This window comes from Oreochromis aureus, linkage group 10 (genome assembly GCF_013358895.1).
Source record: "Oreochromis aureus strain Israel breed Guangdong linkage group 10, ZZ_aureus, whole genome shotgun sequence".
NCBI classification, from domain to species: Eukaryota; Metazoa; Chordata; class Actinopteri; order Cichliformes; family Cichlidae; genus Oreochromis; species Oreochromis aureus.
The window spans coordinates 15,053,657-15,080,368 of NC_052951.1; the positions used below are offsets into that span (position 1 = coordinate 15,053,657).

Consider the following 26,712-nt stretch of genomic DNA (forward strand, 5'->3'; position numbering starts at 1 on the left):
TTATTAGACAACAGTAACTCAAATAATGTTACAACCAACATATTTTGGTCCTGGACATAGAAAGAGAGATATGTCCCTCATGACTCCAAATGAAACCAAATGCTGAAAGAAAATGAAAAATCATATGATAGAGGACCAATTTGAGTAACATCTGTACATGAAAACATGCATGTTTTCACAGGTGCATTGTATAAAAAAGCAACTTTAAAATCCTGAGTGTCCATGTGAAAGACATGTGAAAAAGGCGGCGTTCAGATAAGTTGTTCCTTTCCATATTCTTAATCAGGGAGCACATACACTGACAGGATGATGTGACTCTCACAGTGAGGGAATCAGGTTGGGCTCTAATGTTTTTTCTAGCAATGTCTGATTCATCTTGTGTCGAATCAACCAACCAGCCAGCTGTAGAGCATCAGAATGTCATTGAATAATTTGATTAGCATGAAAATTATTTAATTCTTACATATATTATAATCTTCAAAGTCACCTGATTTAAAATGACAGTCTAACATCTGTAAAAGTTTTAAGGCACTTTCCACCAGCACCATCGAAAAGAATTATGGAAGAATGATTTGTAGAATCGAGGAATCGGTGTCCTGGTTGCACATGCTAGACCAATGGCTTAATAACACAACAATGCTATTGCCTTTAATCTTTCACTCTCTATGCTATTGATTATGGTGTAATCATATAAAATTATAAAAAAGTGACACAGTATTGTGCAACGAATAAAAAGTTTTATTTATAAACTTTTTATTTTTATAAAAAGCATTATTTATTAATAATATTAGCAATAATAAGCCTTACTTCATATTTGCAAATTTGTCGACTAATGCTATAATTAATCTGCGTTATCTATTTTTGTGCAGTATTTTTTTAAGTTGGTCCAAGTATCTTAGCACCGCGGAACTCTAGTATCCTTAGTCGGGGGAGTGGGGGACTTTAAAATGTGACACACTGGAGCACGTTTCATTACGGAATGTTTTTGTTGATGCACTTGGAAGAGTGGTACTGGTATGGTTTCACGGGTAATTAGCGGCTAATGCAGAGAAATATTAGCCCTGAAAACTGTTTGTAAAACCCGCCAGTCTCCTGTGCCATCGTTCTAGTTAAAAATGGCTGACTGGAGTCCGATAGCGAAGGTGTACGACCCACTGAAAGCTGGTAGCATCGACGGTACGGACGTGGAGCCCCATGATCGAGCGGTCTGGAGGGCCATGGGTGCCCGGTACAAGCCCAACAAAGGCGTCGTTGGAGACCCACTGCTCACGCTTTTTGTCTCCCGCTTGAACCCACAGACAACCGAAGATAAACTGCATAAAGTGTTCTCTAAGTACGGAGACATCCAGCGGCTCCGGCTGGTCCGGGACATCGTCACTGGTTTCTCCAAAGGATATGCCTTCATTGAGTACAAAGAGGAGCGGTCTGTGGTCCGAGCCCGCCGGGACGCCAACAAGCTGGTGGTGGACCAGCATGAAGTGTTCGTGGATTTTGAGCAAGAGAGGACTCTTAAAGGATGGGTCCCGCGGCGGCTCGGCGGCGGGCTTGGAGGGAAAAAGGAATCCGGACAGCTGCGGTTCGGCGGCAGGGACAGGCCTTTCCGTAAACCCATCAATCTCGGGGTAGACCCGGTGCAGGAACGAGGAGGAGGTGGCGGTGTTGGTGGAGGGAGGGAGTGGGACAGACCAGGCGGGAGAAACAGGGAGGACCGGGACCGACATAGAACAGCAGAGTGGGGCAACAGAGGAAGGAGAGATGACCGGGACAGAGGCCGAGAGTGGGATGACCGCAGGCACGGAGACAGGAGCAGGCACCGGGACAGGAGATGAAGCATGTGGCTGCACTTCCGCGGTACTGCAAGACTGACGGATTGTTCAAAGTACAGCTGACCGCTTTCGAAGGAGGACAGTGAATGAGTGTGTGACTGGGATAACTGTTTGTGTTAAAGGTTACTTTTTTTGTATGCTGATATTCTTCAGATTGTACTGTATGGTAATCAGGACTCTGCCTGTGGCTGTCATATTCAGTTCTTCTCAGGGAAGTCTTACTTTGTCATTCCTGCAACCCTGCAGGAATGACAAAGTAGGGTGGTTGTTGTTGTTTTAAAACAACTCTTTATTCCAGCGAAACTTTAAAAAAAAAAAAAATTACAATAGGGATGGTGTCCAGCCAAATGAGGCTTACAGCCCGGATGTCAAACATGAGCACCAGGAGCCAGAATCACTGCTTAAGAGTCCAATTGGATTGCTTTGGGAAATCGAAACTGTATTTTTATACAGTTATCATAAATATTATTACCCCACGTATACAATTCAAATTTTATTTCTTACAACTTAAGCCCTAACAGACTTTTTTCCCATTTATTACAGCATGTAGTTTATCATGTAGATAAACTGAGACAAACAAAACTGCATTTCTTTTTCTGATATTAAGATATTCCAGAGATTAAATGTGTAGTTAAACTTCTTTTCACTGACAGAAAGGGAAGTTTCACTGGTCCAGCCCACTCAAGGTCAAAGGCTATATGTGACTCACAATGTAAAATGAGTTTGACCTGCATTGCAGGTTTTAAAAAAAAGCATAAGTTTAAGAGCACATTGTCAGCCCCATTTTTTTTTAAAATTGTAAATCAGATTATATCATAAGCAATAAAATTCATCATTGTTTTGAAATCTAAGGTGTTAATGTATGTCAAAGTGTTGCAACACGTTTAAGATTTCCCAAGTTGGGTAGTTTTCCAGTGTAGCCTCATGTGACCCCTGTTTTCAGAGCTGATAATGATGTGTTGTGCAAGATTTATACTTGAGGGAAGTATTCAAACACATTTACTCCTTTAGGCATATACATGCAACTCAGGAATTTGAATCAAACGCTTACTCAGCTCTTACTCTTACTCAGCCGTCTGATCCTCGGTCCTGCCCAGTGAGGTCAATCAGCTTTCGGTTATGGGTCACTGGGTGGATTCTTAAACTGTGCACAAGTATTTCTGAAGTCATCAATATGAAAGAGGACTGGAAATGAATCTCTTACTTCATTAAAAGGTATATCCCTGTAAGACTAATGTACCAGAGAAAACAAGAGGTAGAACTGACTTTTATTTCCAAGTATGTTCTGAGTAGTAAGCTGTCAATTATAGTGTTATTTATAAGAAGAGACAGTGAAGTTAGTGCAAACACATATATGTCAAACACACTGAAAACTGAGGCTTTTTTCCACTGGTTTGTGTTTATTACTGTATGATTATTGGGAATACATGCTGGGACAAGACAAATTTCAAGCATTTGTTAAATATGACTTTGACATTTAATATTAATTATGCATGTGTGCAAACATGCAAGATGATTTCCACTACCGCTTAGAAGTCATGCTTGGCTGGTCTTTGCCTTCCACCGTACCCGGCATTCACGATAGGCCAGCCTGGGTAAGTCTCTCTTTGGACCGTGCTGAAGTTGATCCTGTGAATCAGAATAATCAGAGCACGCAGACACAGAGGAGCTGCTCCCTACATGAAGGACACTGTGATGATGATAAACCTGTTCTCACCTGAACGCAGGGTTGATGCCAATGTTGTCAGGCTGCGGGAAAGCAGGTGTCCGCCTCCTGTGGCAGGAGGATGGGGGAGGGAAGTCTTTCTGATACTGAGACTGCATCTGGGCTGTTTCCTGTTCGTTTTTTGCTGCTGCTGACGTGTGATCACGGTTGCCTTCTTGCTCATTCCCTCTCACTTCTCTGTCCTCGCGTCTGTTTCCTCTTCCTGTTTTTCTTGAGGATGCGGGAGGAGAATGGTGAGATTCCTGTTGTGTGTTACGGCCTGCTGAAGGGTAATCAGAACTTTGCTAAAGGCAGAATTTCATCAACAGTAATCACACTTTCCATAAATAAACTTTCTTACTTTCTTAATCATACTACATATATTACACTATTTGCTTTTTTCATTTTAATCTTGAGAGAATGATACTTTATACATCGATGAGATGAAATGGTTCTTAAAATGTCATAAATCTTTGATTTTTTTAAATTTTGACCTGTCAAACTTTGCCATTCTTCTTAGTTTACTGGCAATATTTAACAATATCAATGTATTTAGTGAAATTCAACTTTTTCTTCTTGATAAATAATTCCAAATCTCTATAGTGATATTCTTTTTATACTGCGCATGCACTGACTATCTAACAGCTTCAGGTGAACACAGACCTCAGCTACTCAAGAAAAGATGATTTTCTTGAGATATTATTCCCTGAAATTCGTACTGTTCTTATCAATATAAATCATTTGCTTTGGATAGTGCAGAGCTGTGTGAAAGACACGGGAACACATACAGAAATAATTACTGCTGAGGGCAATCCAATCCTGTGTCTGTGAGTAAGAGTGGCAGGAATTTCACTGCACAGCAGAGAAAACAATGTCACTCCTTCAGGCGTTCTGTATCTATAACAGCATTTTCACATTTAACCTCTTATGGTCTTTCTTCTGTTCTATTTGAAGTATTAATTACTTTATTACTGTTTTTCAGTTTAATGGTAGTGTAGGTTTTTTTAAATCTAAACTTTTATCACAAAATCACTTTTATAATCTCTACCATCTCTGCCTTCTCACTCGTAGCACACTGCCCAAACCATTTCCAAGCACTGAACAGAAAGCCACAGCCTTGCGTGCACTGTGCCATCATAAATGAGTCTTATCTTTATACAGACATGATGAGTTTACTCTCTAGGGTGAGCTAAGTCTGTTGACCTTTGCCTGGATCTTGGTCTGGGATGGGCCTGAAGCAGAAAGCCTCTCGTGATGTGGTCTCCATCTTAGCAGGTGTGTCCGGGTAGAGGAGGAATCCTAAAGAGGGTGAAACGTAGGCTGTTGACTCTTGTTCCCCTTTTTTAACACGCTACTTTAGAGTGATTCCAGTTAGCACAGAACATGTAGCCCAACGCTGTTTCACAGTTGCTGAAATCTTTCCAGTTAGGTTTCTTTTTCACAGCTTGTTTACTTTGCAAACAAATTCTAAAAAATAAGTGTAATGGCAGTGACAATCAATCATTCACACAGACCTGATTTTTGTAACAGCAAAACAAAGTTTTATTTCTGTCTGTTTATTTAGTGATGTGCACCGAGATTAAAGCGAGATCAGAAATAATGACGGTAATTTTGAATGCTTTTGTTATTTCTTGACCAGGACATTGTGTCTATTTCTGTTTTACTCTTTTCAGTGATCCAACTTTCTTTTTTTTTCCTTTGCCACTGAGCATTTCTGAAACCCCAAATCTGACAAAAACACACTAATTTAGATGATTAAAGCTGACACTGGAGGATCTGAGAGCATGAGTAACTTTATCTGTTGCTGGTATGAAGGAGCAGCGGGACTTTACCTGCCACTGTTGGTGGTTCGCCCCTGTAGGGTCTACTGCGCAGAAAGAATTCATGGTGGCGACCTTGTTGCTGCAGGTTGGCATTTTCAAAGAACATTTTGGCTGCTGGTTTCTGGATCACTGGCATCACCCAGTGTTCTAAATCTTTGGTGTATGCTCCTAAAAAAGTTTTAGAAAAGATGCATTAAAAAGTAAGACAAAAAAAACTATCCGAAATTAATTTAAAAAACTACCAAATCCAAGAATAGTAACCATCAAATTTAAAATGGAGAGCATTGTGACTGTAATGCTTACCTTCCTTTTAGAAAACACATAAGCTTTCTGCAGTGTTACCCTCTACTGTCTATATTTCTCTCCACTGTGAGTGTATGTGTGCCCGCTTATACAAAGAGCTTCTTAAAGCTTGTTTACTGCAGTAGTCATGGTGTTCTGTTGTTCACCGGTGGCTGGCAGATAGAGCAGTAACCAGCTGGGACAATAAAGCAGATGAAGTACCAGAATGCTGAAACTTTGGTCTGTGAGTTCAGTCAGACAGGTTTAAAAGGGAATATGCTCCAGAATGAGAATTTTTATTAGTAATATTATTAAAATAAAGGCTGGATGACCTTTTTTAAAATCCTCCACTAAAGCCAACGATCTGTTTTTGAATTTAAAACAAAAGTGATCTGGATTCGCTTCACCTGTCCACCAAGCTTGACTTGGTAGTTTTTGCGTAATCTTGCTGACAGACAGACAGACAGATCACAAAATATCAGCACCCGGAAGCTAGAAGTGCTGAGCTGAGCCTTGTTTCCAAAGTTAATGTGTTTAAATGTCTTGCAAGGGTGGCTGCACAGTACCAAGTGAGATGATGGCAAAATAGATTTGACCACAGTAGTGTTAAGTGACACACCAAGCCAAGAAAGGAATGGAAAAAAGAAGGGGGGGAAGAGAAAATGACAAGTTTCCCATTCAGTAGTTACCCTGGAGCATTTGGCTAATACTCAGCAATGTTCCCTGCGTCTTTGGCAAGAATCCAGCATTACTTTTTTCACATTAGAGGGCTTGTTTGAGCCTGCACTTTTCAGCAGGTAATCTTATATTTATGGAAAAACTCTTAAGTGATGCAATCCATTTTAAGGTGTTCTTTTTTATGGTAAATTCCTCACAAGCTTGCAAATCACTTACTGTAGCCAACTATAATCTGTGGTGTTGGCGGAAGACGTCATTTTAAACCCTATTTGTCTGAGACTTTAACCACTGTGTTGCACATTTTCAGTATGTGAGTGTTATTTTTTTTATCCTTTTTATCGAATTTTTATCGAAGGTGCTTTATACTTTAAAGTAAAAACCCTACAATAACACATAGAAAACCCCAACAATTAGCACTTGGCGACAGTGGGAAGGAAAAACTCTCCTTTAAGAGGAAGAAACCTCCAGCACAACCAAGTTCAGGGAGGGGCAGCCACTTGAACTGACCCTGTGTGTGTGTGTGTGAATGACTGGAGGGAGACAGGACAAAGACAGGCTGTGGGAGATAGACAGAGAGTATTAATATGTAATGATGGAGACTGGTGTACAAATACAAGGAGAGTGAAAAAAGATGAGTGAAGAAGAAACACTCTGTGTATCATGGAAAGCCCCCAGAACCGTAAACCTATTGCAGGGTAACAAAATCTCCCAAATCCAAACTGGGAGCTGGTTCCATAGAAGAGAGGCCTGAAAGCTAAAGGCTCTGCCTCCCATACTTTCAAATACCCAAGGAACCATGAGTAAGCCAGCACTCTGAGACTGAAGTGGTCTATTGGGGTGATATGGCGATATGGAGTGGTTGATTCTCAAGCTTTAACCTACACATTCTGTGTGTGTTTGAGTCAGATATAGCACATTTTTAACCCATTGCTCAGTATGAGTAACATGTCCATGTATTTCTCCCTTATAGTCACTGCACTTTGTTCTACATTTATTTGGTCCTACGTTTATTTGGATCTGGTCACATTAGTTGTCATGCATTGGGGGTACTAAAACAGGACGTGTTCTCCTGGAGTCTACCATTGGGATGTTAGCAGTGGATTGGTTTCTAGGTCGTGTTGGCTGCCTGGGAGCTCCATAAATCACGTGTGCTCTGGATTCTCAGTGGGCTTGTTTTGTTGGGGAAAGTCGCTTAATACCTTGGTTGAGCAGTTTTTGTGGTCTGGTTTTCATCCTCTTGTAGAGGCTGCTGTTACTGGGGAGTGTAATTGCGATGGGATGCATGACTGGTCTGCAACAATGTCCAGGTGGGTTGGTAAGTGTCAAAACACCACCCAGTGCCAGCACCCAAAGTATCCCAGAAGAACACTGCATTGTAACAGGCAATCAGTGTTAGTTACCCTGCAGTTATGTAGTTAATGAGGTGGCTGATCGATGTACAATACATCTCATCGTCTCTAGTTGTCTGTGAGGAAAACGGGGTTTAAAAAAAGAGAAAAAAGGGAAAAAACGGCAGGGTACTTTTTAATCCTTTAACACATCAGCTGACATACTCAGTTCCTTGCAACGCTTTCACTTCATCCGGAATATACTGACAAGTAGCGCTGAAATGAAACATATTTTCAGGACTTTAATTTGAGCTATTGTGTTATTTAAGTATTTATTCATAGGCAAATAATTTATTAAAAAATTAGCTACTTAAATGTGAAACTTAATTTGCTCGAGTATGTTCTATTATTAAAATTATTGTTGTTGTTCCTGCTGGTGTTCATATTGTGAAAAACCTGTGGTCCATGGTGTTATCGGCCCATAGGTATTCTTTGCCAAGTTTTCCACCAATTTCAGCACGCGCCAGCAGGAGTCTCCCGTTCCCATAGTAACAAGACTAGGATCCGTCCGTAGACAAAGTTAGCCAGTCTTTGCCGACTTCTTTCTTTGGTGCGACCAACCATTAAGCCCTGCTAGTTACTCTGCACGGCCGTACGTCCGCTTTGCTTCACCTAATAAGTAAATAAGAAGTCAGCGCGACGCCTTATATGAAAGTAGCGACAATAAGAAGGCTGGAGAGAAGCTGCATGGAGCTCGTTGTATAGCTTAGCCAAACCTTCTCTATCAGAGACTCTGTTGTGTTCTTGTGTCCGGAAGTTCTGCTGGGAAGAAAAGTAAGAAAGGCATGAAAAAGGGGAGCTGGGGGAAACTTCTGAGAAATTTGCTCGGAGCGCACTGAAACACCGTTTGGTGTCTCGCCGAGGGAGCAGAGAAGGCGTCGTGCTGTTGTTCTCTCGTAATTAGCGGCGTGTATTAATCTAGCGATGGGTCTGCCGACGCTGGAGTTCAGTGATTCTTTCCTGGACAGCCCGGATTTCAGAGAGCGGCTGCAGTGCCATGAAATAGAGTTGGAGCGAACCAACAGGTTCATAAAAGACCTCATCAAAGATGGAAACATGCTCATATCTGCCCTTAAAAGTAAGTACGCGCTGATTAATAGCTGATTCTTTGGGGGCGAATTTGCTTTACAGTTTGCAGTGATTTCTGCAACCTGATCCAAAGGGAAATCCTCTTTGTATCAATCCAAACAGAACCACTGCAGGGACTTCAAACTTGAGTGTCTCTTTTTTCATTTGTGTGTGTAGTATGAGCAGTTTGGAAGCTAGTTACAGTGTTATGCACAGTGTAGGTCTGTCATATACACAGCAGCTATTGCACGAGTCTGTTTATCTTTTTCCGTTAATAATATTTGTTCACCTTAATTTGTTTATGTAGGTCACCTTTACAATATTGTAGTCTGCTGTTACATGCAGGTTTTAACTAGCAGAGAGCAGCAAACAGCTGACAACTGCCCTGAGGGCCCAAAACAGCAGGACCACCGCCTAACCTCCACCCACCAAGCTACTATTGGGTGTTACCTGGTTTCGGCTAGATTACTGAAAATATATAAAAAGACCATGTCCACATTAACTATATCAGTGATGTTTTTGATTTTTTTTTCTATAAACAGTGGGTATTTTTTTAAAAGTGGCAGAAGAATGTTTGTTTAGCTTGTTTTGCTTGGGTATTAGTACTAAGCCTAAAGGCACTAAACTCTCAATTTGTTTAAAACAGAGGAAAACTGGAAATATTCACATTTTTGCAGATATGAATCTTATTATTATTACATTTGGGGTTTTTTTCCTAAATACAATTTTTTTAAACGCCAGCCCCAGAATACCTTATATTTATCAAATGGTTGGAAATAACTGGAACATGCAAATGCTATGCAAAGCAAGTCTTAAAGAAGGTTGCTCAGTCTCATGGCATTCACCATCAAATAACCCTACATAGTACAGGTCAGCCCCCAAAGATCGCGTTAATGACTGTGTGTTTATTAATTTTGACACCTTCATTTGATAGTATAAAGGCACGTGGCTGGGTAACTGACTGTGTGCCATATTCTTGTCCTGATGACATCTTTCAAACAGCCTCCTTGTTGTTTGTAGTGCTTGATTAAGGTGGGGGATGGGGTTTTTGGCTCACCTGTTGGCTGAGGTCATCACCTGCCGCTACCTGCTGTATACACACAAGGTCAAAACAAGGTAGAGGTTTGTCAGAAAACCTTACCTACTTCCGAACTGGATGAAGAAGAACATGAAGTCTAAAGAAGTTGAAGCTTCAACTTTATTATTTGATCACCACATTTCAGCTTGCAGCCTTCACCAGGGTGAAGCAATAATACCACAAGTGTTGCTGGAGTTTTAACCTCTGTATACAGAAAGCATGACCAGACTTCAAAAACAGTAAATATAGGACAAGAAGTATGCTTGTGTGGGACAATGTGGGACGTATTACCAATGCTAAGAGTAGAGCAGTGAAAGAGAGATATATTTTATTTGAATGTTTGCCAAATCTCTTGCTAAGTAAATATGTGTACTTTTTTGCATTAGTTGTCTTACTCTCATGCATTCTCTCTCTCTTAAGAAAAAATCCCAGCAGCCTTTAAAACTGTTGTTAACTGTTCAGATGATGATTTCTCTGATAATAATCTAGGTTTTAGTTCATCCATGAACTGGCACATCTCATTTTGAGCTGAAAAAAAAAACCTCTTGAAAATCACCTACCACTAGTTTCACACAGTTATTAAGGGTTTTCGAGTCTTTATTGTAGTTGTATATTTTATTGTGTTTATACTTCACAAAAGTCTCCATTGTTTGTGTTATTGTGGTGATTTGCACATGTTAACTTCAGGAGAACATTGATGAAATGATGTCTTTTGTTGCAGCTTTTAAGTAAAAAGCCAAACTTTGGAAAAAATGTGTGCCTAACAGTGTTGAATTGTAAGATTGAGGAAACACGAGAGGGTCACCTTAAAGACACAAGACTGCTCTGTGACCACACAGATGTGAAATAACCTGAAAACCAGTCAAAAGAAAGTTAATTGTTAATTTGCACCAAACAACACTGTCATCAGAATAAGCACATTTTTCTGCATGAATGCAGTCTAGGACATGAACAGTCCTGGACACCAAATGGAGTGCAGGATGAAGCTGTTGTTTTGTTGTTTTCATACATTCAACCTGAACAACGTTCCTACTGCTGATGTCCTTTGCAGTAATGTCATGTACACTGATAGAAATATAAATGACAGTTTAATGGTTTTATTACCAGTTTGCAATCGAGTGGTATGATTGAGATGTTTTCTCAGCGGCCGCCCTGCACACCAATCTCAGGGTGTGTTAATGACAGAATGCAGCCAAGTGTTTTGTGTGCCTCAGAGAATAAACTGTGGTATTAAACTCTATTATTGGAGTGTTGTTTGGACACGTAAACACACAGGAGATTGTTGCAGGGTGTGGCTCTTCATTTACATCACACTTGAAGAGTCTTGTAGGAAAATATATTAATGGTTTATTACAGGATGGAATAAGTGATTTTTCCCTGCAACCTGTACAACAAAGGGAGCATTTCAGGTGGCCGCTGATGGCAACTTGTGCAAAAAGCTAAACAGACTAAGTTAAAGATGTTACCCGTAATCCAGCTGTTAACCATGCTTTAGTTAACGTAATGAACTTCTACCTGTCTTCCTCAGGTCTTTCTCTTGCTGTACAGCGATTCTCACAGTCTCTGCAGGAGTTTCAGTTTGAATGCATTGGAGATGCAGAGACTGATGATGAGGTCAATATAGGTGAGACAGAAATGCCTCTTTTTACATGAAATTGCAAAATATTTAAGATATGCAAAGCTTTTTACAGCAGCGGGATGTGTTATTTATTTTGCAGCCCAGTCTTTAAAGGAGTTCTCTCAGCTCTTAAGCACCATGGAAGAGGAGAGAAAACGTCTGGTAAGAAAATGTGTGTTTTTGTTTTTGAGTGTAGGTGTATAAAAATACAGACTTGGTAGGAGTTTAATACATTAATAACTAACTGTAGGATGTTTGTTCTTGTAGATATTTATACCTGTCATCTTTCTCTGACTGACTATGCTTATCTCTTAAAACATTTAACCAAACTGCTATCACCAAAGTCTAAACCCACCAAAAACGTGTTCGCACTCTATGTCTCCTGTTGAGCAGCAGAAAGCAGCAAGTGCATCCCATCTTTAAGCACCTGTAATTATTTTTTATAGTAAGAATTTGAAAATACTGTGGCAGAGTGAAAGGGAAAAAATGCCACTTGAATCTGAGGCTTCCTTCAGGTCTGCAGAACTTTATCACGAGAGACCTGAAACTAGCCCGTTTTGGTTTACTCTCAGTTCTCTCACAGTGTCATTTTGGCCTGAGCTGAAACCATCTCACTGTACATTACCTTAGTAACTACTATACACTGACCAAAAAGGGAGTAAATATTAAAAAATAGGATCACCAGGAGGCTAGAAAGCAATTTCAAATGAATGCTAATGATCAACCCAATATGTGATTGTGTATGTGTTTACAACTTTTTCACCAGCACAGGTGGACAAAAAAAACCATGTTTATTCACCATTACTACATTATTATTAAGATTTAAGTCATTAGTTACTATGTACAGGATTTCTGTTTAAAAGCTGAACTCATTCTTAGCCACTGTCACTTCCTCGAGCTTCTACTTCAGTCCAGTTCCCACAAGTCTGATTCACACCTTTTTTTTCAGTGAATACGTTTTACCGACAGCACTTTGTGCACCATGGCAATTTGGGAAATGTCTTTGACTCAGAGACCCTCCATCAGTCAGAGGTCTTTGTTTCAGGGTGACTCGAGTCTGGCACAGTCTGTGTGAAGGCAAACCTGTGCGCATGTGCAATGTATGTGCATAGTATGCAACCTCATGTGTGTGTCTTTGTGGTTGTGAGCACGGTCTGGTTACAGAGGCACCATGTGGAACCTATTCTGCCAATTCCCCTGTGAGCGTGAGCACAGCCGCAGTGCCTGGGAAAGTCCATATAAGGGTCCTGTGTGTGTGTGTTTGACTGCTCATTTCTCTTTGTGAGTGTGTATGTGTGTGCACGCATTTCGACTGTATGCTTTTCCACTTAATGTGGCACTACTCCAACCCTTCTAACAACATCATTATTATCATTAATACATTTAAGGGAAATTCCAGCAAATGAGTTCCTCTGAAATACCTACCCGTCCAACCTGAAAAGACCATTATTGTGACCTGACAATGGACTTCAGTCTCTTAGATTTCACTTTCATCCAGCTGAATGTAATGCAATGAAAAAAAGAACAGAAAAAGAAACCAGATCTCTTTTGGGGTACTAGGGCAGCACGAAAGTCGAAGTGAAAGTGGAGTCATGATGTGGGAGCGGGGGTATATTTATAGTTTGATGCTTAAATCAACTGAGACAGAACAAAGCAAAATTTGACCGACATTTGCAATATATAGACTCCTGACTAAAGAGGGCAGAGACCTAATGTAAACACCAGAGTCCTCAGTTCTGATAACCCCTCTGTACCACAGCCTCTCAGTCACAAGTTTCTCATACATACTGCAGCAACTCAACCAGCAGAAATGTTATTGCAGTTTTACTGTAATTTTTCTGATGAAACAGGCCAGTGTTGGCCAATTTTTTGTGAAATACTTTGCGTCAGAGCTCTTTGGTTTGCAGTATTTCAATGACTACTGGCAAAAAAACAGTTTTATGTCTAGTGTTTTTAAATAGAGTCATGTGCAAAAGTCTTGAGCCACCCCTCATGTCTTTATCTTTTACTAGGACAATAGGAATACATTTTATAAAGCAAAAAAAGGGCATTTCTGACAAACTTTAAAGTCAAAATTGGATATCACCACCGAGCACCTTTATTCTTCAACAAGGCCTGAAATCTCTTTGGCAAGCTTTCTTTCTTCAAGTAGTCTTCAGGAACAATTCTACAGGCCTCTCGAAGGACAATCAGATTTTTTCTTTTTATCCTTTGGATGTTGGCTGCCTTTTGTTCCATTCTAATCTCACACTGTTGTTGTTGATGTTGAAGTCCAGGTTCAACATTATTGTGGGGTGGCCAATCCATGACTAATAGTGTTTCATTGTGTCTTTTCTATCCAGGTATGCAGTGTGTTAGGGATAATTGTCATTTTGCAAATGGTCAGATACAAAGACTGGATAGAAAATGTGTGAAAAAGGAGCCGATGTCAAAAGAAAAGCTTTAAAAGACCTTCAGAAAGTCTGGCTTTGTGGAAGCACAATACAAAGGAATGTGAGATGGCTTGAGACTTTGGCAGAGTACTGTATGTGTAAAGCATGACGAAATCATAACTAAATGTTTGTGCTGGGTGTTACTGTGATGTTTGGACAGCTCTTCAAGGTGATGAAGCTTAAGCTTTGTTTTTTTTGTTATGTCAGCAGCAAGTAAAGTGTAGGCATTAAAAGGTGTTTGATTCTTCGGATCATTTGCTTTGCTCAAATATACATACCTTGCTACCTCTGTTCTGAATAATTTCCATTTAAATAGTTTACAATTGACAACACCAGATAAATAGAGTAAATCTCAACCAGAAACTTCCTTTTATACAACAATTTGGTGAAGATATCAATAGATTGTCTTGTTAGCATATTGATTTGAAATATTTTGAATTAAATTTGCCTGTTTTTAAGGTAAAACTCTCAGAATAATAAAAGCCAAGTTTCTGCTGACCAGTTGACAAAAGCTATTTTGAGTGAGACGCTAAAGTACTCATGGGAGCTGTTGCTTTATTTATGTTGCTTGTTTCGATATTTACTGTTATGACACACTGAGCTGACTGCTGTTTCTTTTTTCCTCTCTTAGATCCAAAATGCTGATGATGTTTTGATCTCACCGCTTGAGAAGTTTCGGAAGGAACAGATTGGAGCTGTAAAGGTATACCTCCTCTTCTTATAGTTGAAGGGTCACTGCTGAGTAGTTTATGAACATGGATGTTGCTTTCATTTGGTATGCAGCACTCTGGGTGGTGATCAGACAGATCGCTCTGCTTCTTTCTGGTCCCGCTCGGGTTGTTAGTCAGCGATCAGAGAATCCAATTTGTCGAGATAAATGATGGATCACAGTCCAGTGTCAGCAACAAGGTCATGGGAACGGACGCTGGGAGGGCAAGAAAAGGGGCACGTCACAGACAGAGGGATGGTTGAACTCAGACAGACAGTGTAAACACAAAATGAGTTTGGTGTCTGGTTTCAGCAGCTGTCTCAAGTTGTATAATCCAGTTTATCTATTTTTTGTTTTCCTCTTTTCTTTCTCAGTAAAAAAATAAGGATGTAGATAGCAGCATCACGTGGTCGATTACTAGTTCTGAAAATGAAATCAAAGCTCATTTCTTTGTATTACTGGAAGTAACTCCTCAGCCTGATATGTTGCAGGTGTTTGCGTGAGAAGTGCCAGTAGTCACTTCTCAGAGAATAGAGATACACGTGTGGCATTGAGAGCTACAGCTGTTTTTGTAAAAGAGATGTTATCTTAACTATTTTTAGTGTGTCTCCAAAAAATGTGCTACTGAAACTCACAGTTCCAGCAGGATAAACCTCAAAACTTTAGTGACTGCCTAACTTTTATCTATCGAATAAAACAAATTACATAAGAAGTTAGGACGATGTGAGAAATGTAAACAAAAAATGGAACGCAGTGATTTGCAGATATCACCAGTTAAAGCTGCTCAACAGCCCTATATTTTTTATTTCATGATGTCCAAATGTTTTCAGCTGTTGAAAGGTCTGGACTGCAAGACTTTTCTACTGTGAAGCCAAATATAATTACAAAGGAATGATTTTTAAAAAAGGAGATGTGGGGGCCCACCCTTTGTGTACGGTTTGTCAGAAAGTCCTTAATCCATAGACAGGTGGAATATGGGACTCCTAGGGTTAACAGCTTGCTCACCAATCTGTGAGGAAGGATGGTGTTAAAGGTAGAGCTAAAGTCAATAAAGAGGAGGCGTGTGTAGCTCCCCTGGTGCTCCAGGTGCGACAGGGTAGCATGGAGAGATGTAGATGATGAGATATTCTAAAGCCTCGATTATACACGGACCACTGGAGACCCAACGACTGAGTAATCATTCCAGTTATACTTTTTTAAAGTGCAGTGCCTAGGCGCATACGTAGTTGGTGCATTGTAATTGAAATTCACAGACACCCAAGAAGATTTGCAGATGTGGAAAGTATAAAAACCCACTTAATTCTTAACAATTTTAAATTGAGGAACTGAACAGACATTCTTTATTTACATTTTACAGCAAAAAGTCCCAAATTACATTTGAAATTACATTTTAAAAAAAACAATATTTTAATTACTTGCAAAAAACTAATTTTGCATTATTTTTATTTCAATTTTGTATGCTCTGTATTAGCTTTGTGCAGTACTTGTGCAGTGCATGTGCTTGCTTTTCATGCAGTGTCAGCGGGGATAGGCTCCAGCATCCTTGTGACGCCAATCTGGATATCCAGCAAACAGTCTAAACCTCAAAATGACCAAGATGATCTTCTTGTTAACTTTATACAATTAGACAATTACAATTAAAACTAATACAATTAAAATAGTAGTTCATGGTTTAAGTAAAACAATAAAATAAAATAAAAAGAATAAAATACTGTAACTTATGCTTGTTTTGTCACTGGCCACAGCACATCTGTTATGTGTTATGTTAAGACTTTCAGCCCTACTAACAGAGATGTAAAAGTCCATGTGTGACACATTTGTGTTACCTAAAATATAAACTGAATGCATTTTATTGGCAGATTTAAATTTAATTATTTATTTATTTAAGTCTGTGGATCTCTCACTCTTTTCAGGAGGAAAAGAAGCAATTTGACAAAGAAACAGAACGGTACTACTCTGTCCTGGAGAAACACCTCAGTCTGTCTTCCAAGAAGAAGGAGTCCCAGCTGCATGAGGTAAACCCCTACATAAGTTGTTACATATAAATAAAGAGTGAACATTAAATACACTAAACACTGTATGGGTGTTTCTGCTGTATCTGTTGCAGGCTGACTCACAGATGAGTAAAGACAGGCAGATTTTTTATGACGCATCTCTCCAGTATGTCTTCAAGATCCAAGAAGTGCAGGAGAGAAAGAAGTTTGAATTTGTAGAGCCGGTGAGTTCACATAACACAAGTGCCATACAAATTTCACTTTTCGTAACACGAAACACGATGAAATCATTATCAGGTATTTGCTTCCTGTGTCGAGTTGCCAGTTCACACTTTACTTTTTGCTCTGATCACCAGAGGGAAAACCTAGTCACCAGTGCGACATCGCAGGAAAATATTAAGTGAAGAGTCTCTTCTGTGCCATAAACATCAAGTTATAAAATTTCAACTTTAAAATAAAAAGAAAGCCATGTTCTGAAAAGTACACATTACACGGAGTGTTTGTCCAGTGATAAACATGTTTTAATGATACATATCAGTAAAGCCCACTTCCTGTTGCTGTAACAGCACTTCCTGCACTGAGATTTTTCTGGCGGGGAGAAAGGGAAACTCTTTGTTGTAAAGTAAACAAGGGCAGCAAACCAAACAACAGACAGAGATAGAGAGGTTTTCTCCAGCTGAGGTTATTTTGGATTGATTGAGCTGATGACTGACAATCATTCTTTTGTAATCCTCTCATTATACTCTTCGCTCCCAAGCCCCCAGCTAACATTTTCCTGTGCCTCTGTTCTCCAGCTTTTAGCCTTCCTTCAGGGGTTGTTTACATTTTACCATGAGGGATACGAGTTGGCCTCTGAGTTTGAACCCTATAAGCAGCAGCTTCAGTTTAATCTGCAAAATGTAAGTGATTGTTGACTCCATATGTTTTGGATAACATCTGGAACCATTAATGCTTACTTGTTTATGGGTTTTTTTGTCTGATTTACCTACATCGTAGGCATCAATTAAAAATATCTTACAGACAAAGTTTAGATCCATCTGGCACTATATTACTATTATGAAAGTGAAAGTGATCTAAATAGGCTCTCTTTAATCAATTATTTCCAGACTGCAAAAAAGTACTGGGCCCCATAAACTTTTTTAGACTTTTAAGTTTCTTTGTAAGGTCTTTTAAATTATATTTACTGTTATACTGTTACTTCTCTATCAGGTGAAACCCTGTGTGTCTTTTTTATTGTTTAAACCTGGATTTTTTTTTAATGCAAATGAAAAATCAGTCCACTGCTTTGAATAATATATAAGAGAAAATGAGCTCAGATTAACAAAGAAACTCTTGTAGTCATGTAGACTAGATGAAGAAACCATTTCCTGACTACATTGTTTAAAGATTTGTATATTTCATGACCATCAAGCAAACCTCGTTCTGTTGTGGTTTCCTGGACAAATTATGCATGTGTTTGTTGTTAAGGCTCGCAATAACTTTGAAAGTACACGTGCCGAGGTTGAGAGATTGATGAAGAGGATCAGATCTGCAGAAGAGGACTTCAAAGCGCCCAGCTGCTTTACCATGGAGGGATATCTGTATATACAGGAGAAACGTGAGACACGCAACACTCATACTTTCTCCTCTCCCTTATTCTTAGAAGATCCCAGACTCACATTCAAACTGAAAACATTCAAGTTCAGCTCCATGAAAATGTGTGTTCTATCTATTATCTAGGTCCACTGGGAAGTGTGTGGACCAGATACTACTGTACTTATGAAAGGAGCTCCAAGATGTTCACCATGAGCAACACAGAGATCAGACCAGCCAGCAGACAGGTGAGGAAACCCACACCGTGTTTTTACACGTTTTAGCCCATTTACTACCAAAAATGGTCATCAGACGCTTCTGCACTGGGCTCACTTTCAAATTTTGAAACTACTTCGGAGTTTTCTGTGATTTCTGACAGCTCAGCTCTGACATATAAGGTTTAGGCATCACAGCTCTTTACTTGAATGTCCACCAGCACTGCTTTGAAAACATCCTTCCTCCTGCACATGCCAAGATAAGATATACTTTATTTATCCCAAAAGTTAGGAAATGCCTTTGTTACAACAGACAAAAATTAAAAATAAACATGTACGTACTAAAATAGCTTAAATAAGATGAATAAATACAGTAAGTCTGCCAAAAAAGGAATGTTAAAAAATTAATGGAGCCAAATAATTAAAACCAAATAAAAAAAGAGAAGGGAACTCAATAATTTGAAATCTATGTAATAAAATTAAAATAATTTGTTACGAAAACATTTACGAAAACATGAAGCTGTGGAAGCTACTTATTTGTAGTATTTTGGCAAAGACTGAAAAGTAGGACTTGCAAAAGCACAAATATGATTCTAAAAGGATTGAGAAGTAATATTTATTAATTATACCAAAAGCTCAGACTTTGTCAGATGCATTATTAGGCTATAATAGCACATAATGAAGCACCTTTCCCTGTTAACAGAACGGCGTGGTGCACAATACACCAGAGATGTTTAGGCTGCGCTCGTGTGTCCGAAGGAAGACCGATTCAATAGACAAACGCTTCTGCTTCGACATCGAGGTGGTGGAGAGGTGAGATGAAAAGAAAACCAAGAGATTATTTGTGAACTGAATAAACAGAGATTTTATCTTAGCTAAAATAACCTCCCTTTCACTGCAGACACGGTGTGATCACCCTGCAGGCGCTCTCAGAGGCCAACAGACGGCTGTGGATGGAGGCAATGGATGGGAAGGAACCTGTATGAAAATATCCACTATTAATAACTTACCAATTGGGGAGGGGGTGGGGGGGTGCAGGGATAGCTCACCCAGATATGTTATTATACCCATATTCTTGCTCTTGCACTAAATAACCTTTTATCCTTCTTTGTTCAGATATACACTCTGCCGTCATTGCTCAGTAAAAAAGAAGAGAGTAAGTGCTGAAAAGCTTTGTATTCAATTCTCTGTTTATTACCATCTTACAGCATGTGTGTCGCAGTGCCTCAGAGATTTACTTGATCTTGTGTTTGTGATTTACAGCATTTCTAAATGAGGCAGGCTTCAAATTTGTTAAGAAGTGTATCGAGCTGGTTGAAGCGAGAGGTATTCCTCATCCTTAAAATGTTCATATGGGAAAAATTGAATTCTTTGGAGAGTTTATTGTGACATATATGTTAAAACCTGCAGGCATTACAACTCTTGGACTTTACAGGACAGGAGGAGTGAATTCTAAGGTTCAGCGGTTGATGACGAGTGTGTTTGGTGAGATACGCCTTGTTATTCTGTGTTAGGGAAGATTTATTCCACTACAAAGATTATCAGGTATATTTAAAAGTCTGTTATTCACAGCTTCTACAGCTGCCTCTGACATGCAGCTGGAGGCAGATGCCTGGGACACCAAGACCATAACTAGTGGCCTCAAGGATTACTTCAGGTAGCAAAAAAATCCTTTTTATTAGTAATGCACCTCATGAATTATGCATTTCTCATTTCTATCATTCTGTGTGTGCAGGTGCCTGGCAGAACCACTGCTGACTTACAGGCTGCATAAAGACTTCATCAGGGCTGCAAGTAAAATCTTACCGCCTCTTTAAATTACAGAGTACAGCCTGACAGGCAATATTTTAGAAGTATTTAGATTGAAACTTTCACTTCACGTATTGTATGTGATGTAAACAGAAGCAAATCACATCCCTCTCTGTGTACCCTGTGCTTGTTTAAAGGGTATGATGAGCTGAACCACAGAGTGAGAGCCATTCATGCTCTTGTACACAAGTTACCAGAAAAAAACAGAACAATGTTGGACCTCTTAACCAACCATCTCCTCAAGTATGCGCATTTTGATTTCATACTGCTTTGTTTGGTACTTTTTCTGTTTGTTTGCCATAAATAAAAAAGCCCACTGTTTGTGTGTCTGTGTGTGTGCAGGGTGTCCTCTCACAGTGACGAAAATATGATGACTGTGTCCAACCTGGGAATGATTTTCGGTCCCACTTTGATGAGGTCCCAGGAGGAGACAGTGGCTGCTATGATGAACATCAAGTTTCAGAACATTGTGGTGGAGATTATTATTGAAAACCATGACAAGGTGCGCTTACAGAGACGTACACCAACGCTTTAATGCACACACACACACAAACACACACACTTAATGTAAGTGTATACTCTGCGCTTAGATCTTTGGTGAGGCCCCAGACCTGTCAGTGCCGTTGCCTCAGGCTCCATCCTCTCGGTCGACTCCCCGCAGGAGCAAGGCCATCTGTCTGTCATCTGGAAAGAGACGAGCCCGCCTTTACCCGCCTGCTCTCTGCCTGGCAGACAATGACAGTGAGTCTCAGTATCTAAACACATGTAGTCAAACATTTTGCTCAAATACAATTGAGAGCAAGTACATTTCCATTTTCTGCTGCTTTGTACCGCTTCATTTACTGTATCTGAAAGCTATAGCTCCTAGTTAATCTTCAGAATGAGAAGATAATAGAAGAATGCATCTCATTGTTAAGGATCCAACCAGCTGTTTGCAGTCTTTGCCAATTATTTTGTTTTTAAAAGACCGTATCTGTGAGTTGACACCCGTTCTCCTAAAAACTGCATCTCATTAAGGCAAAAATATCTCCACAGAATTAAATTTAACCTTTAAAGTCCAAACAATGAAATAATTGCCAAAAAATTGTGCTTTTTTTAAACAAAAAAGGAGTGTTTATTTAAACTTCTGATGAAATAAAAACAAACAGTAAATATTAATTGCATGTATGAGTTTTAGTTTGTGTCATATTTGCAGTTTATTTCTTAAAATGTACAGTGCAATTTATTGCTCTTTTTCAGGGGTGGGGGAGTTAAGATTAAGATTATTATAAGAGTATTATTAGAAAATAGAAATGAAAATAGTCAAAACTGTAGATGAATTCTGGTAATCGTGTTAAGGTGTGAACAGAGTCACAAGGTACATTTTCTTGCTGTATTTGGCTGCTCGTGGTGTTGTCAGCATCGGCTCTAGTAAACTGTAACCACACTTTTTAATGTTTAATCCTCTCTGACATCCACACAGCTGTGAGCGAGAGCTGCACTCTGCCCTCAGACACAGGATCAGAGAGACAGACTGGCAACAGTGACAAAGCGTCATAGAGGAATTTTTTAACACATTATTTAGTGAGCTGGACAACACACATACAGCACAGTGATATAATCTTGTGCATTCCTATTGCTATTGGAGTCTTTATTTAAAATGGTGTTTTCCAGTATTGGCACTTCTGTTTAAATAGAGCATCTCAGTAAAAGAATTTTTTTACCCCTAAAGAAACTTAAAAGAAGCCAAGGAAGTGAAGACAGGAAGTGTATTCTTAAAAGACAGAGAAAGAGACAAAGCAACATTTCCCATATGGAAAAGATATATATAAATCTTATAAAGTTTGTATCTGTCTTGTGTGAAACTTGTATGAAAAGCATACAAGAGTGAAAACAGATATAAGATCCCTTAAAAATTATATAAATGAAACTTGTATGTTTTGGATACTTACTAAAACAATATATCAAAGTAATGAGAAAGTGGCCACTTTCATGAGTAAATCATATAAGCCTTATATGATTCACTATATGAAGTAGGCCACATCTTATGCAAGTCTTTTATAAGTTTTTACTATTTCTTTTCCATATGGGTTACTTTGGGGCCACTGAGTTATTTCAAACTAAGTTCAATGATTTTGTAACATCTGTCACACTTTGCTTTGAAATCTTACCAATAGCGTGTCTGTGATTCAATAGGAAAACACAGCTCATACTTTAATGAGCAGGCTTCAGCTCATTTTCCTAGAGCTGTATTTTTTTTTCATTTTTGTAATTGATGAGTGGGTGATCATCAGTTTCCCCTCACTTTAAATTGTAAACCACTTAATATCTCATTTAAAAAGTGCTATATGAATAACATAAATACACACATTATTAATTTGTGGCTGATGTCGGAAACATTTTGAGCATTCTTACTGGTAAATCTGGTATTAAAGCATGAACCAAGAATTTTTTTTCAAAGAGTCTTAGCTGCATTACTAGAATAAGTCAGTGAGATAGTGAGATAACAGGCTAATGCATTAACATTGGGAAAGTCTTATTTGAAGGGTTTGTTTCCATTTCTCCCTGTAGGTGATACATTTAGTAGCAGCTCCAGCACGACTCCGATGGGAAGCCAGGAGTCTCTGTCCTCACACTCCTCTGAAAAGAACGGATTGTCTCAAACCTCGCCTCCGTCCTCTCCTGCTGCTGAGCCCAGCTCACCCTCGTCAAAACAATCCTCTCCTCCTGCAGCTTCCTCTTGCTCACTGCCACAAAACGGGAAAGGTCAGAAACCCCCGACAGACAGTGCCTCCTCCCCCCACCTCCTGCCTTCTGCATCCTGGACATCCACTCAGCTCACTCCAACTGAGCAGACGTCCTCTGTCTCCTCCTCCACATCTTCTTTACTTTCTGCTGTGGAGAAGTCTATCAAAAGGAACTCAGTTGAGTCCTTGGCTTCAGGGAAAGAGTCAGGATCTCCCTCCAGAGCCTCCACGTCCACCTCCTCCGCCCAGAACTCGTCAGTAGAGCGCGCCTCCTCGCTTAAGGAGGCTGGACCAGTTCAGAGGGTGGCGTCTGTCTCCTCTCTGAAAAGCACCCATTCGGTGGAAGGAAGAAATGCACCCAGTGCCACTGTCACAGACACCAAAGTGTCCGATTCTACCTCTCCTCGGCAGCTTAGAACTGCTTACAGAACTGCCTCCTCCTCATCGTCCTCCTCCTCTTCACTGTTTCCTTACCGGCTTTCCACGTCTTCCTCTCTCACCTCCCTACACATCTCTGAGGGTGCGTAAGTCTGTTCACCTGCTCTTGTCAGCTGAACCTTTTGCAGAAATGCAAAGTCGAAACTGTAGTTTAAACATAAACTATAAATACGTGTCCCTTGTTTGCTTCTGATTTCTTGTGTGGCTTGTCGCAGATTACAAAAGCTGTCACGGATCGGTACAGAGTCTCATGTCGCTGGACCCACAGGAGGCTACGCACATGCGTAAAAGTTCACGCATCCGCTGTGGCTCCGATCTGACCTCGAAACACTCTGTGTCCAGCAATGGTTATCAGAGACCTGGATCACTGTGAGTGCCTGTAAAATGATTTTATATCAAGGTGGTCTAACCGCACAGTTTTACCTTTGAACCAAAATCTCAGGAGAAAATCAGACCGCATGGCTGACTGAAGAAACAGCTGCTTGCTTAAGGATTATTTCAAAGTAACAATCATTGCTGTGGATTGTGCTTGTTGGCTTTAAATTAAAGTTTCTTAGAGTATTTTTTTTCTTGTCTGGGCTGAGGACCAGCCTGAATCATTTATTAAAATTATTAAAATAACAGTTTAGCTGCTTGTTATTAGATGGTGCTCTCAACCCAGACCTGGTCAGTTATTGACCCTCAATTAAAGATGGAAATGATCTCAGGAAATGTTTTTCAAGTTACGTACCGCAGATGATAGTTTTGTGTTTGTGTGTGACAGATTATCAGCGAGATTGCCGCAGCGCGAAAGTTCGATATTCTCCTCAGCATTAGACGTGTGTTCCAATGGAAGGTATGTTAACTTTGAGGTTTCTCTACTTTTTAAGCTGCCACATCTTTGCACACAAAAACTCCCCTTTACTGACTTTGTCTTTAAATTCTTTTTGTTTTCTTAGGGACGCTAAAGCTCTTTACTCCTGTGAAGCAGAACACAGCCATGAACTCAGTTTTCCACAGGGGGCGCTGTTCTCAAATGGTAAGATTAAATCCCCTGAGAGAGCACTGGCTCTGTTTACTACTAGTATAACAATGATATCGGTACCTGGATAACATCTGGCATCTGCTCCACGGGCCAGCTGGTATCGAGATGTTTTTGTGTTTTCTCGAGTGTGCATACACTGTGATATCATTTCATGCAACAAATCAGTTAGGCGAGACTGGGTAAGGCCTAGTTTAAGGTTAATTTATGTGTCTCTCCACCTACACATAGAGAAGGATTATGGGAATCCAACCAACAGGTTGATGGGGCTGTGTTTAGGTCGAATGCTAAGCAGTTAAGTTTGACAGGTAAAAGAAGAGTGGTTGAAAGACTTGCACGTTATTTAAAAAAGCCTGAACAACATTAGCCTCAAGCTTCTTTATACTGCCATCAAATGGCAGCAGGCAGCTTTAAAATGTACAGCTACAAAGCTCTGCATAGCAGCTAGGAACACTGACTTATTACTAAACTTGCCTCTTAAAGGCTCTGCTCCTGTTCCTGTGAGCTAACATCACATCTTCTACCTGTAGCTTCTGTTGGACTTGTTTGTTTGTTCTTGCTCATCTCTACACAGACTGCATCTCAGTATCAGGTGTTCAGGGGTGTTTTAAGCTGTGTTTTGTTCATTCATAAAACTAGATCAGACAATTGACCTACATTACAGAATTGTAGCTCATTGAACGTTAATTACATATCTTTGCTGTTTTGTGAGTATTAAAAAGCATGACTCATTGTTCATTGTTGAAAGGTTCATTAGAAACGTCATGATCTGGACAAAAATTTAACATGAGGGTCACTGGATCTGAGTAAAGTTTGTGCCATCCTAACATAACAGCAGTTCTTCAGCTTGAGTTGTAGGTTGTAGAGAGCAAGGTTATGGGTGTCTGTGTAAGTCATCATATGAAATGTGAGTGGTTTACGAGGGTCTTTGTCTCGACTTGCTGAGTTTAACTGAGTTGTTTGTGTCTGCAGTGTGCCCGTCTGTGGAACCAGGATGGCTTCAGGCAACATACAACGGCAGAACAGGCCTCGTACCTGAAAACTACATCACATACATGTGATGTTCCTGATCATGTCACCACATCACTGAAACATGGATTTTACTTGGACTTTACTGATCTCCAGTGCATAAAGTTCTGCTTTGTGCTGCTGATTAAAGATATAATATATTTATCATGTAACTGTGACTCTTATCACTGACTACTGTGGCAGGATATGAACAATATGTATACTGTTTGTAACCATGTTATGCTTTATTAACCATCTTATCATACAGTAGATGGTAATATTTGACTTGTCTGATCGTTTCTCCTAATCACCGTTATCAGCTCCTTTTTTGAGGATGCCACCTTTAGATTAAATGTGTCAAATAGGTACATGGAAACAGTGTTTTTCTATCAGTTTTGGTAATTTATATGTTTAATTAAAACTATATTAAGATTAGAAATGAAGTGTTCACACCGCTGTGCCTTAAAACTGTATGAACTGCTGGTCTGAATCCTGCCAAAACATCTTTTTTCCTGCTGGCTCTGTCAGTTTGCTGTTTTAATAAATACTTTTGCTAAAAAATCAGGTTGTATCTGTAGATTGAGGTTAGACTTATTATTACAATGCACGTTTCTTATTTTGCATTTTCAGTTTACCGGGTTTAGATTATGTACTACTTTTAATAACTATCGTCTTGATAGCTTTAAGTATATTCTTAATAAATGTGTAGGAAATAAGAAATGTAAATTATATCGACACAAAAGGAAACTTGTGTATCTGCAACACTGTGCAAAAGTCTTGAGCCATCCTTCAGTTCTTTATATTTTACTGGGAAAAATAGGAATAGGTTCGATGAGATGTGTGCAAACTTACATGGAAATATAGAGTCATAGGCAAAAGCAGAGTTTGTACAGTTCTAATTAGTTTGAAAGTTAATATTTGGTACGGCCACCTTTATTCTTCAACATAGCCTGACCTCTTGTAGTCTTCAGGAATAGAAGACTGCTTAAACATCCAAAGGTTGTCTTTGGATGTTGCTGCCCTTTGTTCCATTCTCTGTTAAGATGATCCCACACTGGTTCAATAATGCACCATCACTGATAGTCTTCCATTGTGTGTGTTTTTATTCAAGCATGATTTTTCTGCATTTCTAGTGTGTTTGTCATGTCATTCTAATCTAGTCAGATGCTTTCCAGATGGTACTGCATTGTGGATCAAATGATGATGATGACCTTTCTGTCAGTCAGCACGGTGGCACGGTGGTTAGCACTGTTGCCGCACAGCAAGAAGGTCCTGAGTTCAATTCCACCATCAGGCCGGGGTCTTTCTGTGTGGAGTTTGCA

The 26,712-nt window shown here is 39.7% G+C and overlaps 3 protein-coding genes across 8 annotated transcripts; 2 read left to right on the forward strand and 1 right to left on the reverse strand.

Annotated features, from left to right (window-relative positions):
- The first annotated feature begins 912 nt into the window (after positions 1 to 912).
- Positions 913 to 2,672, forward strand: snrnp35 (small nuclear ribonucleoprotein 35 (U11/U12)). The gene has a single exon (XM_031731373.2). It carries the CDS (start codon positions 1,116 to 1,118, stop codon positions 1,827 to 1,829), a length of 714 nt encoding a protein of 237 aa, XP_031587233.1. The 5' UTR covers positions 913 to 1,115; the 3' UTR covers positions 1,830 to 2,672.
- si:dkeyp-69c1.9 lies at positions 2,573 to 9,954 on the reverse strand. Of its 6 annotated transcripts, XM_039618339.1 has the most exons (7): positions 8,099 to 8,146; positions 7,868 to 7,918; positions 7,715 to 7,779; positions 5,364 to 5,522; positions 4,735 to 4,830; positions 3,544 to 3,814; positions 2,573 to 3,455 (listed from the first exon to the last, which is right to left on the reverse strand). In XM_039618339.1, the coding sequence occupies exons 4-7, from the start codon at positions 5,488 to 5,490 to the stop codon at positions 3,356 to 3,358; spliced, it is 594 nt and encodes a 197-aa protein (XP_039474273.1). In that variant the 5' UTR covers positions 5,491 to 5,522; positions 7,715 to 7,779; positions 7,868 to 7,918; positions 8,099 to 8,146; the 3' UTR covers positions 2,573 to 3,355. The 6 variants fall into 6 exon arrangements, with proteins under 6 accessions (XP_039474273.1, XP_039474274.1, XP_039474272.1 ...); XM_039618340.1 differs by lacking the exon at positions 7,868 to 7,918 and having other exon boundaries at positions 8,099 to 8,212; XM_039618338.1 differs by having other exon boundaries at positions 7,715 to 7,918; positions 8,099 to 8,181.
- arhgap42a (Rho GTPase activating protein 42a) lies at positions 8,228 to 25,954 on the forward strand. Its single transcript, XM_031731355.2, has 24 exons — positions 8,228 to 8,780; positions 11,377 to 11,472; positions 11,567 to 11,628; positions 14,530 to 14,601; positions 16,521 to 16,622; positions 16,715 to 16,825; positions 17,396 to 17,500; positions 18,069 to 18,198; positions 18,321 to 18,421; positions 19,092 to 19,201; positions 19,290 to 19,368; positions 19,505 to 19,544; positions 19,652 to 19,714; positions 19,799 to 19,873; positions 19,961 to 20,045; positions 20,124 to 20,182; positions 20,335 to 20,440; positions 20,540 to 20,699; positions 20,788 to 20,938; positions 22,748 to 23,443; positions 23,577 to 23,730; positions 24,125 to 24,196; positions 24,300 to 24,379; positions 25,355 to 25,954. The coding sequence occupies exons 1-24, from the start codon at positions 8,627 to 8,629 to the stop codon at positions 25,441 to 25,443; spliced, it is 2,952 nt and encodes a 983-aa protein (XP_031587215.2). The 5' UTR covers positions 8,228 to 8,626; the 3' UTR covers positions 25,444 to 25,954.
- Positions 25,955 to 26,712: the final 758 nt, after the last annotated feature.